The following is a 14,567-nucleotide window of genomic DNA, read 5'->3' as shown; positions in this document are numbered from 1 at the left end:
AGAGGATAATTTATACAGCAACCTCTACCATCAAAGCAGCTAACGCGCTGGCCATTTTATCCCAAGATGACTGGGAACTATGGTTCACGCTGGGCCCTATCCTGGACTTCCTGCCAGAAGATGAGAAGGTCGAGGCAGCAGAACTCTTTCAGGAAGGGGGAAGTGGCCTCGGATCATGCCATCACGGTGGACATCGTGGACACAGGTTTCTGCCAAATGGGGAACGGGGTGGCCCTGCGTCGTCAAGGTTGATTGAAGGCAACTAACTTCCACCAGGATGGTCAGACTAAGGTGGCTGGATATGCCGTTCGACGGGGAGAACCTCTTCGGAAAGGCAGTCGACGAGCCTTTACAGGCAATAAAGACTGACACAGAGACGGCACGCTCCCTGGATACTTGCAGCAGTGACGATTGTCCTTTCGCTCTTCCAGAGGAAAGCCAGGAAGATCTTCCGAGGTTTCTAATACCCCATAATGGCAGCCTTCATGCTCTTCCACTCAAGAAGCATACAGCGGGCGCTCAACCCCCAAGTAGGCCCCCACCTACGCACCCCAGTGAGACAGTGGGAGGCCGGCTGGGGAAGTTAGTCAGCATGCGGTAAAATATCATCATGGACAGATGGGTGCTGCATGCTCTCGGACAGAGGCACACCTTGGAGTTACTTTGGCTCTTTGGCAAGCGACCACATGTTAAAAACTGTACATCTGCTGACCGAGTTGGGGTTCTCCATAAACTATCCAAAGTGTTGCTTGACGTCATCCAAGGACACTATGTTCCTAGGTGCACGGCTCAACACGCCCTCGGAGGAGAGGGTGAGAGCCATACAAGGCAAGGTGTAGCTCTTGTCGTCTGCTCAGACGGTTCGGTCCAGCAAGTCACTGCTGGGCATGTTTTCATCCTGCATCAACCTCGTTTGCTTCTGCAGAATTCACATGAGACCTCTCCAGGAGTTTCTGGATGCAAGGTGGATGCAAGTGTCGGGGAACTTTACGGACAAGATCTCCCTCAACGAGGAGTTCCATCGGGCGACACAGTGGTGGGGTGTTCAGCAACATCTCGTCCACGGAACTCAGTTTCAGGTTCCTCCTTACCAGTAGACGGTCACCACAGACGCCTCTCTAGAGGGATGGGGAGCCCACACCAGACAGTTGCATGCCAGAGGCCTCTAGAAACCGGAACAAAAGGACCTCCACATCAATGTCCTGGAAATTCGGGCCGTATTCTGGGCCCTCAAGTCTTTTCTGCTGTCATTGAAGGGCAAGGTTGTGAGGATCTTCACAGACAACAACACTACCACCATGTTTTATATCCGACAACAGGGGGGAACCACTCACTGGCGCTCTCCAAGGAGGCCCAGGACTTGTGGTGATGGGCCATTCGTCAGGGCATGTTCCTCCCATTTCACCTGGCGGGAGTCAAGACCACCACTGCAGACTCGCTCAGCAGGGAACTGCATTCTTGCCACGAGTGGTAACTTTGCTAGCACCAGGTGGATCTTCTGTTCGGCAAATGGGGGCAGCCCCAGCCCGATCTCTTTGCGACGGTGGCGAATGCCAAGTGCCAGAGGTTCACCAGCAGGTTTCCCCAACCGAGGAGCATGCGAGACGCATTCTCATTCCCGTGGGAGGGACGGTTCATGTATGCCTTTCCTCCATTTCCCCTCCTTTTACGTGTGATCAACACTCTCAGACAGTGCCACTGCAGGATGATATTCATCGCCCCAGCGTGGCCAAGACAAATCTGGTATCCGGACTTGCTGCGTCTGCCAGTGGCCCCGGCCATCAGGCTGCCACTGCTCCAGACCTTCTTGCCAGAGAAGGGGGAGCAATACTGCATCACAACCTGGAGTCCCTGAACCTGAGGGCATGGCTACTACAGCCCTAGAGTTTGGGGGTAATGCTTTACCCGAAGAATATGCGGACATCATGGCTAGGGCCAGATCCTCGTCAACGTTGAAGTGCTACAGACATAAATGGAAGCGCTTCTCTGTGTGGTGCCGGACTCAGAAGATTACCCTGCTGCGTGTCACAGCCCTGCAACGTCTACCTTACTCACATCCTTGGCCAAAGCGAGACTGGCTCACTCCATCCAGGTGCACCTTGCCACCATATCCAGGTTCACCAGGTCTCCGGCAAGCCTTGCTGTGGTATCAGACTCATCAGGGAGTTCTTCAGGACTTGCCCGCCGGTGAAGGCTCCTGCCCCGGCTTGGGAGCTCAATGTAGTTCTAACTAAGCTCATGGTAGAGGGCTGTCATTGGATGGGGGCAGTATGACCCAGTGGACAGTTATTGGTTTAGAGGAGGAATACAATTTTGAAGTGAAAGTGAAACTGTTTCTTTTACACAGGATTCCCAGCCTGATGACAGGGAATATTCATGAGCATGTGAATCCATGCCAGACCCATGCTGGAGAACAATAGCTGCAGGTAAATAACTTAATCCAACTCCAACATTTCATGGGGCCTTCACTTGCATTGGGCCACTGTCATCTCTACTGTGTCATAGATTAATGTTGTGGTTGGGATCATTATGATCCTAGGGGCTGTGAGGCTAAATTACATTCCAGTTGACATTTGTATGACCCTGGGTGGTGATATGTTCTGTTTCCATTATTTTCAGAGCCCTAGGAAGGAAGACGTCACAGTGATTATGGGATAGGGGTACAGTGTGATGAAGTCGCTTTCAGGGACAGGTTGGGGCAAACGGAAGGCTCTGGGGGACAGAAGAGCAACCTGCTCTATGACTTCACCCCTGGAGTTGGTATAGGTCGCAAGCGCCAGAGCCTCACTCCCCAACCCAGCTTGATGTGTGGGGATCACAGGGGGTGAGCGATCAGACGTGTGGGGAATTGAGGATTATCCAGGCGATGAAAACTGCTTGGATTGCAGCTGCAAAAAAACATTTTGCCATGACATTATGCCACGCACTGGAGGCTGAGCATGGAGCAGGCAAGTGGCTTTCACTTCACATGCTCATTGCCCGGTAGAGACTGGGAGGTTGCTGGCATAAGCAAGGATTTTGACAGAGTGGGGGCCCAGACACCACTTCGTCCATGACCCCACTAACTGTCCTCAAGTGTTTGTGCTTAGTTCACTCTTACAAGGGCAGAGAGGTGGTGAAGGAGGAGAGCATGAAAGATGAGCAGAGAGAGGACTAGTTTCTAGAGCGTGGCAACTCAATCCCTGTCTAGATTTTGGCAATAAGGAAAGTTAATTGGACCAGGCTTCTTCTGTGAAATCCTGGCATGTGCTAGAGAATCCTGAATATAAGATCTACTTTCAAGCCTGCTCGAGGTTGTAACACAGACCATGGCTGAAGCTAAAACAGTTTCTTTGAGCACCAGATAGAAGTCAACGCACATCTTAAAGCACCAAGGTTGTTCCCCCCCTCTCCTCATCAAACACCTGCTTTGTTATGCTGCCATCCTGACCCTTTTAGTATTCCTCTTGAGTTCCACCGTAGGCCCTATCGGCATTCATCCTTCATGTACTAAAAATAAAGAAAGGTACTTAATGTCTTGTGTGCCAAGTGTTCTTTCAACCCCCACACAGAGCACTGAAAGGTTAAAGGAATGGTCGCCCTGCATGATGATGCGCCTTGCACACTGTGACCCACTCTTGTAAGCCACTGTCATCTTGAGACAACAGTCAGACCTGGATGAGTTAACGTTCACTGCTCTCACAACACAAACCAGAGCACACCGCCTTGCTGTTGAGGTGTGAGCTACCAGTGAAAAACTGCACAATCCATTTACGTAATTGTGTGTTGGTATGCACGTAAAGTGGCAGTATGACCAATAAGGGCCGCAGAGGGGACTGAGGGAGGGTTCGCATGTGAATCCATGCCAGACCCATGCTGGAGAACAATAGTTACAGGTAACTAACTTGTTCCTTCTCCAGCATGGGGTCTGGCATGGATTAACATGCTCATGAATAACGAATACCCAGCAGTACAACATTACACAACCACAGGAGGCGACAAGGCTCGACGCAGTAGAACCTCGTGAAGGTATACATGGACCTCCACGTAGCAGCCGTGCAGATGTTCAGCAGGAGCACACCAGCCAGGAACGCCGTTGTCGCAGCGATCGCTCTGGTGGAGTGGGTCTCTCGGATTGCCGGGCAGCGGTTGGTTCGCCAACTGATGACAGTGCATGATGCAGCCGGAGAGCCACCTTGAAATGGAAGCCTTGGACAAGGCCTTCCCATGGTTCACAGGACCAAAGTTCATGAACAGCTGTGAAGTCTTTGTGCGTGCCACATAAAACTTCAGGGCACTAGCAACGTCCAGCGAGTGCAAGGCTCTTTTAGCAGGTTTTGGGGAAAAAACAGGAAAAATCAAAGGTTCGTTGAGGTGGAATTACGACGGAAACCTTCAGCATGAAAGAGTGGAGCATCCGCAGCACCACCCACGATTTGTCGAAAGTCGGCTATGGCTGCTTGCACTATAGGGCCTGTATCTCACCCACCCTCCTGGCGGAGGTGATGGCCACCAGGAAAGCCGTTTTCCACAAGAAGAACTTGAGAGGAGCCTGATGCATAGGCTCGAAGGGGGGCCTCCATGAGCCTCATCAGCACCATGTTGAGTTCCTACACCAGGGCAGGAGCCTTCACCAGTAGGAAAGAATGAAAAAGTCCTTTAAGGGCAGATTCACAAAAATAAAGTGGACAAATCTGAGATAAATGCACCAAACATAGATGCACCTCATTCGCAGAAGTGAGCATCTCGCAGATGCACCACTTTTGAAAAGGAGAGCAAAAGATGCGCAAAGTGGGTTGAAAACAAGTCAAACAACCAAATTAGGGATGCAAGAGGGGAGAGACCACTAAAAGGGAGCAAAGATGTACCAAAACCCTAATTCACAAACTGTAGCCGCCTGCTTGGCACCAAAACATGCTCATTTTACTCTCAAAAATTGAGCAAATGTACAGGCCGCCTACATTAGTGATGCGGCCCTTTCTCACAAAGCACATGCCACAGTATGAAAGGCCTACAGTTAACTGAAATTGCGCAAATATTCTGACACAATCAACAATGCGTGATGTAATAGACATGATGCAACAGCATAAACAGAGAAGTATCAGGATGAGGGCAAAGGCGTAGATAAGGGTGTGTAGCTGATTTCAACAGGATGAAGAGCTGATCAACTATACTCACCTTACGACAGTCATGTAGTACAAGATGCCATACCAAACAAAAGTGAGCATCCAATTGGTCATATTACCAACAAATATTAGCCTAAATCCAACGAAGTACCACATGCATGTAACATAACGGCAAAGAATTACAGTTCTTCAAGGTACACGATTCAGTAAGGGTAAATCACAGTTTAAAAACATTTATTGCAATTCTATTTTTAGAAATAAAAAAAACCACACAAATCCCAATGCCCCCGAAAAAGTGCAAATACAAATCAAAGAAAATGCACCTGGCCTTGAAAGTGTCATTTGCGTGCTCTGTGAGCACTGGACGTGAGTGAAGTCGGTCGAGGGGTGGACAGTTCCAGTGGCGATGGTGTCTCAGAAATGGGCTGTAGTTGTTGGCCATGGGTGTCACTGGCAGTTGGGTGAAATCTCCTGGTGGAGGAGGTGGTCATCACTGCGACATACCCCTCCAGTACAGATGCCACGCGGTTAGCAGCAGCAATGTTTTCAGCATGCTGCCTCATTTGAATTCTTTGCTGTCGGCGGGCAGTTCTCATTTGGTTGGTGCGCAGCTCCCTCAGTTCTCCAAACAGTGATTCATTTGCTGCAACAACCTGGCTGCTTAATCCCTGTAATCCCTCACCCAGGGTTGAATGTATGGAAGTCAGCTGTGAACGTATTGCAAGCTGATGCTGATGCATTTTGTCCTCCCAGGTGGTATAGGGTGTGGGACGTGACCTGTTGGTGTGTGGCCCTCGCCTTAGTCGTGGGTGTGTTGGAGGATTAGTAGGCACATCGACACACACAGCCAATGATGGTGGTGTTGCCATCACTCCAAGTTCCTTGACAGGCATGTGCTCCTCACCACTTTGTTGGCCCACAGGAAGGGCGAGTATAGGACTCTCCACTGTGGTGGTGTCCTGCTCCGTAGATGCCTCTGCCTCTTCCTCATCATATCCTTCCAGTGGTAGCATGTTAGGATCGTCTTCAAAGGCTTCCTTTGGATTGGCACCTGTTTGGGAAATTATAAGATCACATATGTGACATGTGAGCAACCTATATATGTCATTATGTTCAACAATCATGGTTGCCAATGCATCAAGCCTGACTGTAGATATTTTGCACATCTTCCCAGCTGTTGGTGTTCACATGCACACAGTGCATTGTGCATATGTGCACACACACACACACACTACGCACAGTGCAAACATTTCCATGATGATCCATGTATCTTTCAAAACACAATGCTATCATAGACTAAGGTATGCTAGGGTCTGAATGTTGCATGAAATTTTGACACATTTTCCTAGCTACAGGTTTTGGCACATTAATGTGTGATATTCACCACATAACAATGGGTACGGTTATCAAATGGCAAGTACATGCACACACAAAGGTATGTCTCACCAGGAGTTGGTGCAGCAGTGTCAATTCCACACATTCCTTCAAGCTAGCCACTGTCTTGCTCAATTGGGCTGAGAGTGAGCTCTGTAAATGGTTCTACACCAGTGGCACTGGCATGGGCACGTGCATGGTTGCCAGATTTTACTTTGTCCTGCATTTCATATAACCCTTAATGGTTCTCACCCCTACACCCAAGGCATTGACATTTGTAGCAAGCACTGTCCTCTGAGCATTTTTCACTGCAAGGCTGGCCCTTTGTCTTTGCAGAAAAGAGTTTCTTGAGTTTTCCATGAAGTTGACTATTATCTCAACCTAAACCTCATCATCAGGGAAGTTTAGGACACAGCGCTCATTCTACTCTCCATTGTCACCATCTTTAGATCTGGATGACATATTATAGTCGTGGATAGTCCTGTATGCAAAACTGCCCTTCTCAAGTTCTATGAATTATATGTAGGGACACTTCCTGGTTTGCCCACTTTTTGTTGGCATCTGTGTCTGTTTTTGTCGCATCGCATGCATAAGCACCTTTTGGATACATCGCCAGCCACAAAATGACATTTGCGCCTGTTTTGGGCACATCTGACCAGGTGCGTCACAAATATGCAAATTCCATGGATACGCCATTATTTGCGCCTTTATTTTCACGCAAAATTGCACAAACCACTTTTTTAGTTATTTTGTGTGAATCTGGTACCTCCAATGAGATGAGCAATGGCACATCTTTGCGCCATTGCGCATCTCTTTGAGATGGGCATGTTTTTGAGAATCTGGCCGATATTCTCCAAGCACGGATAAGACTTATTGACTGATCAGTTGTCCCAAATAAATGTGCACAAAGCAAGGCAAATGCTTTACTTGCCTCCAAAAAGTCATGGCAGCAGTCAAAACAAAGAGAAAGAAAATAAATGGTGTACCACAGAAATCTATGGAAGGAAAGCAGCAAAAAGAAAATCTTTCTTAACACAAGCCATGTGAAAGACCTGTGGAGTCTCCTAAAAGTACTCAACTGCTGATCATCCTCAAACCAATGGTTTGGTGGAAAAGTTCAACAGAAACTGAAGAGCATGATGGATGCTCTTTGTTAGGTAAGATTTTAATATCTATATAAATAAAAATGTAAATGTTTGTTTGTTCAAAATCTTAAATCTCTGAAAGTTCTTCACCGATTGCTTTGAAATTTTGACGCAACGTTGCATTCAAATAGGCGTGTGTTTTTATATACCTACTATTCACAGATGTCACACCTGTGACAGGTAAAAACATGCTTTTTCTTAAAAACAGCGCCATCTGTTGGACGTAAAAGCAACACACGCTGGCTCAAATTCCTTCCCGAGGAAGCAGCAAAGCGACGTGCAGCACGGTTGCGAGCATGGCGATCGTGTTCTGCAGCTTCAGATCTGCTTCGAACATGACACGCTGAGAGTGGCGGTAAGACGTCAACGAGAAACAGCAGATCAGCGTCAAACACGACTCCGTGCTCAGCAATCACGCAATTACAATCGCCTTGCATTCCGGTACAACCCAGCTGATGATTATAGTTTGAGCCGGCATGTTCTCATCGGCACCATGACTGAAGTGTGTTTAGAAATTCAAGAAATTTAATGGAGAAACAAAAGGAATGTGTTGCGCCGCCGGGAAAATTGAACTGGCTCAACCGCCAGAGCCATTATGTATAATGTGTGCTTTATATCTATTCTCCCTACTTTAATGATTTCATTTGTTTTGTGTGCACTTGGTGAGAGTTTAAAGTAGTGTGTTACGCGTAGTGGGTTAATTAACTGAGTTGTATACATGTACTAGAGTAATTTTACTTACCTTGAAATAGTTAAAGTGTGACTTAGTGTAGTACTGTACTAAATAATTGTTATGTTTATAAAAAAAATTAACCTGTGTGGGCCTTTTACTTACCAAATCTTCTAAGTGTTAACTGTACTACATAACAGTGCCCCCTTCCTCCTTAGTTCATCCTTGCTGTTGGGTTAACACTACTTAAGATAGTGGCTTGGCTCAACTGGGGTTTGCTAACCCTAGGCTTTTCCAAGTCCTACCTGTGATGAATCTGATGATGTCATCATTCCTTTCCTAGCGGTAACCTCTCCTCATGTGGCATGTGGAATGCAGCCGCTACCTGACCCTCGACCAGCTATTTGAGGAAGGACCCTCAGGGGTGGGGGGGATGGAGGGTGGCGGTGACATGACATCATTAGGTGAAACACAGTATCCCCCTTTCCCTTTTAGAGCTCTTCCCTCTATTCCTCATGCCCTAATGGCATACTGCCAACATTCCCTTCAACAACTTAACACTTTTACTGACAATGTTTCTCAATATCAGATAGCAGAGAAAGAAACAAAAACTGAGACGAGGAAGAGGCAAAGAGCAATTATGATTACTCCTAATTCAAACCAATGCCAGCACTCTACTAGCTGGAAGAATGCGATTGGCCGACATGATTAAAAATCATGCCCGGAAAAGAAACATGGAGTTTGTCCTCTTAACCAGCTGCAGTGATAACAGCCGAGGAGAGAGACCGGGAGCACGGCGGGGCGGCTGGCAGTGAAGGAGATTCACTGCTTCTGACGTGGGTCAGAGCAGCCAGAAGAAGCAGATTGTTTTGCCAAGTCGTGGGAGGCCTGGGAACGTCATTCGGAGAAGTTCACGGGTCAAAGCATGGTCACTAAGATGCCAAGAAGAGAAGAAGCTGCCAAGGGGAGCCAGAGGCGTGGTGGAAACGGACGAGCGAACAAAGCGCTCTGCAGACCCGACAACAAGCCACAGACCATCACGGGAGACGCGAGCAACCCTGAAGCCGCTGCTGGGAACCAGTGAGCCTGCTGAGAGGAAAGGGGCTGCCCGGGGCGCTTTGGAGGGTGAACCGCGTACCGAAGGAAGCACAGTTTGAGATACCAAGAGAAGCTAAGTGTGTATGAAGTGAACTACATAAAGAAATACCTGGCAAGACAGTATACCAGGTGAAGCTAAGCGTGTATAAATTGTGCTACATAAAGAAAGACCTGGCAAGAGAGTAAACCAGGGGAAGCCAAGCATGTGTAACGTGAACTACATAAAGAAAGTCCTGTGAGGAGAGTATACCAGGCAAGGCCAAGTGGGGGAGGTGAACTACAGTGAATGTGTAAAGAGAACCTGGCAGGAGAGTATACCGGGTGTTTTGCGAGTCTGGGATATGCACCCAGATTGCATCAAGGAAAGAGCCTGGCAGACGAGTATACCAGGTATTATTATGTGAATAAGAGAATCCCAAGGAAGATTCATGCCCTTAGGAGTTTGGTTTACGTTGAATCTGAGAAAGACTTGGGGCAGAGAGACATTTCCCCTTGAATAAGTTGCAACAGCAAGAGGAGGGAAGTTATACTTTTGTTGGATTTACGCCTTTTTGTTGAACTTGAACATTTGTGCTCTTTGCAAATCAGAAACAGTCCCCTTAGCACCACAATAGTTACTTTTAGAGTGTGAGGGCTAGGATAGGATTTCAGACATAGGACATTTTTCTTGGACATCTTGACAGACGACAATCCCTTAGTTTTGGTTGAAGTAGGGAAATACCTCCTAGGTTAGGAACAGTGTGGCATTTTCCAACCCCTTTATTATTTAATAAAGGTTTATGGCATACACCATAATCCTCTGTCTGCATCTCATTCCTGGTTCTTCACATACCCCAGGTGAAACACCCGCCTAACACTCATGGTGTGAACAAAGGAGCAGGCTCTGCACTGCTTCTCTTCAGTCAAGAAGGCTAAAACCACAGGAGCAGGCATCTTGTTACAGATGTTGGAGTCCCACGAAATTCCAAGGATGAACTTGGAATGGTCGCAGCTGCATGGATGATGTAGCCCAAGAGAGCTGGTCAGTCCACCGGGTGGTCAAAGGATACTTCTGAAGGCTCAGCAGCCATGGATCCTCAAGCAGGGTTAGGACAGGTTGTTCCCACCGAAAATGGCCTTCTGGAAATCAGGCGAGAGGTGCAGGGCCTCTAAGTGACTTGGTTGGAGGCAGGTGCATCTCCTGGTCAGCTGCAACGGTTGTCCTCGGGTCTACAGCAGGCTGCACATCTTCATAGGGGTCTTGACTAACAATGATCTCTCGTATGGCTGTAGGATGAGTCTTTTATCCAGGATTTGGACTGAAGTCACTGCCAGGTACACCAATGGTAAGGATTTCACCATTAAAACTGGCAGGGGCTGTCCAATCATGGACAGCCACTGACCAACATATCGGCCCAGCAACAGGCAAACTGTGGTTTGGATGTGGACTGGATCCAGATTAACCCAGCCCCCACATCCGGCCACAGAGACAACCACCTTGCCTAGGAATACAGGAGCTTTGATCAGGAAAGGGCTTTTCATATATGGCAATTTCAGACCCGGGAGAGTAGGAAGAAGGCCAAGGCACAAAAATGGCATTGTGTAGTTAAATGCAGAAATGAACGAGTAAAAAGTTCACTTATGCATGGTAGAAAACCACCAACTGCCACCAGCCTATCCTGGAAACATTGTGCTTGTAACCACAAAGTTACAAAAGAAAATGTTAAGGATACAAAGTATGCTAACCAAACTTCATTATAATTTGGTGTGGGCAGCTTTAAAAATACAAGAATTTAGCTAGGATAGTGTTAGCTAAGATTGTCATATTTGTGATAAATCTTCCTGTCCTGTGTCAACCCCAGAAATGTTTACTTGGAGATTATTTCCCGTTGTACGTAGGTGAAGGGGAATCTTTTTTTCCCCTCTCACCTAGTCTATTACTCTTTTTATGGGTGCCCTTTTTATGTCTCTCCATAACGTATGGTTGGAGTTATAGCTTCCTATAACTTTTGGGCTTAGGCTGGGTTACCCCTTTGGGCTTCCCAGTTAATTTCTCTTAAATGTACTTGGGTGAACTACTGTACCCAAAGGGTAAAGAGGGATTTTCATCCCCTTGACATTTTATATAGTGAGCCAGCACACTCCACCTTATGTTGAGTGCTGGGCTTACTTACCTGTAGCATTTTTGTTACAATTGCAAGTTTATTTGAATGGCTGGTGGCAGTGATTTTACCTAAGTGACTTTACTCGCAGGCTGTTAAATGGTGGGCTCATTCTTTTTCGCTATTTTTAAGTATGCATGTCATTTATGAGGTCTTCCCCTGCCCTTCTAGGTGGGAATGACCTCAGTGGAAGTTTTGTCTTCAGTGGGGTTCCTTTGTATTCCCTGCCCTGGCGCCAGAGTGTCTGAGAAGGCAGGAAGCGAGGGAGGAGTCCAAACCTCTGCAGCCCTTTTTCTTCCTCCTTGCCCCCCCAGTGGGGGACTGGCTGTCCTAATTGGACAGCCAAACCATCCCTTTAGTGGGGGACTGGCTGTCCTAATTGGACAGCCAGACCGCCCCTTTTTGTAAACTGCAGGGCGAGATGGCAGAAGTTGCGCTCTAGTTCCTGATAAATACTCCAATCCTGCAAGTTGCTGACAAGTCGACTACTGGAGCTGAAACCAATGAGGGAGATGAAGAAAAGACTATGTAGCGATTTCCAGCGACTGGAGAGTGTGCTGTGTAACCAAAGCCTGATTTAACCCTACCTTCCAATCGACCTTGGGGTCCCGAATGCGACGACTGCTACCCAGAGGCGGGTGAGATCCACTGGTCTAAGAAAGACCTGCATTTTGAGCCATCCCATAACATGCTGTGACCTGGCTGGGCTGCAAACCACCAATACACTGGAACCTTGAGCCTGAGTGCAGTGCATGGTCTTCCGAAGACCAAATCCGTCCGAAACTTTGGTGGACTCCTCCTGGACCTCCAGAGACACTATTTGGATCCCTGAAGTCCCCTCACCAGAGTGCAGGACCATGGGAGTGAAGAGAATCCGACCAGCGATATTCGTTCTTCATCTGGCTGCTGTAAAAAGGCGTCAAATCTACAGAGGAGCGAGAATCCATGAAGAAAGCTTTGCTTGAGGCATCCTTTTACAACTGCTGCAGCAAGTTCCCATCCAGTGTCCAGTTCTTTCGTCTCCAGACCGAAAATCCAGGGAAAGTATAACAAGTGTTAAAGTACTTCATTGCTAAAGAAGTTAGGGGGTAACTGTAGCTCTGTGAAAGAAGAAGTTACAAACTGTCATTAAGTTTATGCTTACCTTTTGAGTTGTATTGTACCCCTCTAAAAAGTATATAAGTTGCTTTACTAATTTTGAATGGTGTTTCCCCTTTCTAAAAAGTAATACGTGTTGGTATCATTGGTTTATTGAATGCGTGTAAAAGCTTACCAATAGGGTTTACCTGCCTTGAATAACCTTTTGTCATTCTTAAAGTGTATTACTGGATTTGCTTTCCCTGGTCTGCTTTATACAGATCTAAAACAGTATTTGAATTAATACTTGTCTTATGAGTTGCTTATAGCCCCGCTTAAAAGTGTATAGGTCTTACTCACCTTGATTAGCTGCTGCTCTTCTAAACTTGTAACCTTGGGTTGTGCTTCCCTGAATTGCTTTGGTCAGATTCTAAACTAGTCTCAAAGTTCTTACTTACCTTAGAAACTGTATTATACACTTCTTAAAAGTATACCGAGTATAACTAGCAATTAGGTAGCGGATAGTTATGTACCAAGAGGTCAATTATTTACCTTTTGTTTTTACGTGTTTTTATTGAATCTCTCAACATAAGACAAACAGTTGCAACACCCCAAACCCCCTCGCCCCTCCCAGAGGAGCCACCTATATCGTTCTCATGTGGTCAAGTGTCCCGAGATTATCACATAATGTCTAATATCATTATTCTGTGCGGGCACCATTGAAGCATGTAGTCACTCTGTAGGTATCCCAACACATCTGCCCAGTTACGCTTAAATGAGGCTTTGTCCCCTTGGGCCATATGGGTAGCCCATTCCAGCTAAACACATTTCCACACATTCTGTAGCCAATCTTAATTAGTTGGCGTCTGCTTATGTTTCCAGTTTTGCGCCACCGTCAACCAGCGCGCTTTAAGGAGAGTCATAAAGCTACATTTCTGCCCATTAGAGTACGTTTTCAAAATCGGATCCCACGAACCGCACATCCAAATCCACATCCCTATTGCACCAATTTCTGGAAATATCTTGCCCACATGTGCCTGTACCTCTTCCCAGAAGGGTCTTCTAACTGGGCACTCCTACCAGATTTCCAATTCCCCCTCGTTGTACAACCCCTCCAGCAGAGAGCACAGACTGTATGATACATAGTATGTAGCCGCTCAGGGGTATATTGCCATATGGAGCATTATTTTGTACCACATTTCCCTCGTCTGTATAGAGCGAGTGTGTTTGGGGATAGATCTCCACAAGTGTTCCCAATGTTCCCCAGGTACTGTGTCACAGAGTGTGATGTCTCACTTTTTAATGAAGTTCCACTAAATCGGAGTTATATTGTTTGAACGGGGTGAACAGGAAGAAGGGGATTCCATGAGGAATGAGGAAAAGAAACGAATGCCGTGGAAACACCTCTGTGAGGGGGAAAGACAGATGGAAGGCCCCCCGAGAGTGGAAACAGCAATCCCACCTTCCCAGGCTGGAGCCAGCGTCGATTGGGGCCGAGGAGACGGGCGAGAATAACCTAGCGGTTCCCGTTCCCTTAACACATGGAACCGAACTTATGCCGTAAAAACACAGTGAGAGCCGGGCGGTCCCCGCTCCTTTCGTTCAAGGCTGGTCGGGCTCCAAGATGAACGCAGATAACGGGGAACTGCCACGGGTGAATACAGTGAGTCGTCCAGAGGGTTACGGGTCCTTGCACGCTCTCGTCCCCCGTTCAGCCATGGGTCTCATGGCGCCCCACACAACCATACAAACAGATGCCGCCACAGTAAACCGGTCCTGGTACCCTTTTTCCACGTGTCACTCACCTGCAGATTTGGGAAGCGAAACTCCAGAGGGCTTGGTTGTGTCTTCGTGCAGGGAAGCAGAAGGGCCCCGCAGGGTTCTGGTGTTGGTGGGTGAAGCTGATGGAAGGACCGCGGGCAAAGAGGAAGGGGGTGGGGCTTGGAGGGATATTTAT

At 47.4% G+C, this 14,567-nt stretch overlaps 1 protein-coding gene across 5 annotated transcripts in view; it reads right to left on the bottom strand.

The window, feature by feature from the left end:
* Positions 1-5,322: 5,322 nt before the first annotated feature.
* LOC138567577 (uncharacterized) overlaps positions 5,323-14,567 on the bottom strand; it is a 464,209-nt gene continuing 454,964 nt past the window's right edge. For all 5 annotated transcript variants that reach the window (XM_069645944.1, XM_069645947.1, XM_069645946.1 and 2 more), the window contains one exon: positions 5,323-6,156. In XM_069645944.1, coding sequence (XP_069502045.1) covers positions 5,444-6,156 — 713 coding nt within the window. In that variant the 3' untranslated portion in view covers positions 5,323-5,443. The remainder of the gene's footprint in view (positions 6,157-14,567) is intronic.

This window comes from Ambystoma mexicanum, chromosome 2p (assembly GCF_040938575.1).
Source record: "Ambystoma mexicanum isolate Mex_15411 chromosome 2p, UKY_AmexF1_1, whole genome shotgun sequence".
NCBI lineage: Eukaryota > Metazoa > Chordata > Amphibia > Caudata > Ambystomatidae > Ambystoma > Ambystoma mexicanum.
This window is presented reverse-complemented; position numbering and strand designations above follow the sequence as displayed.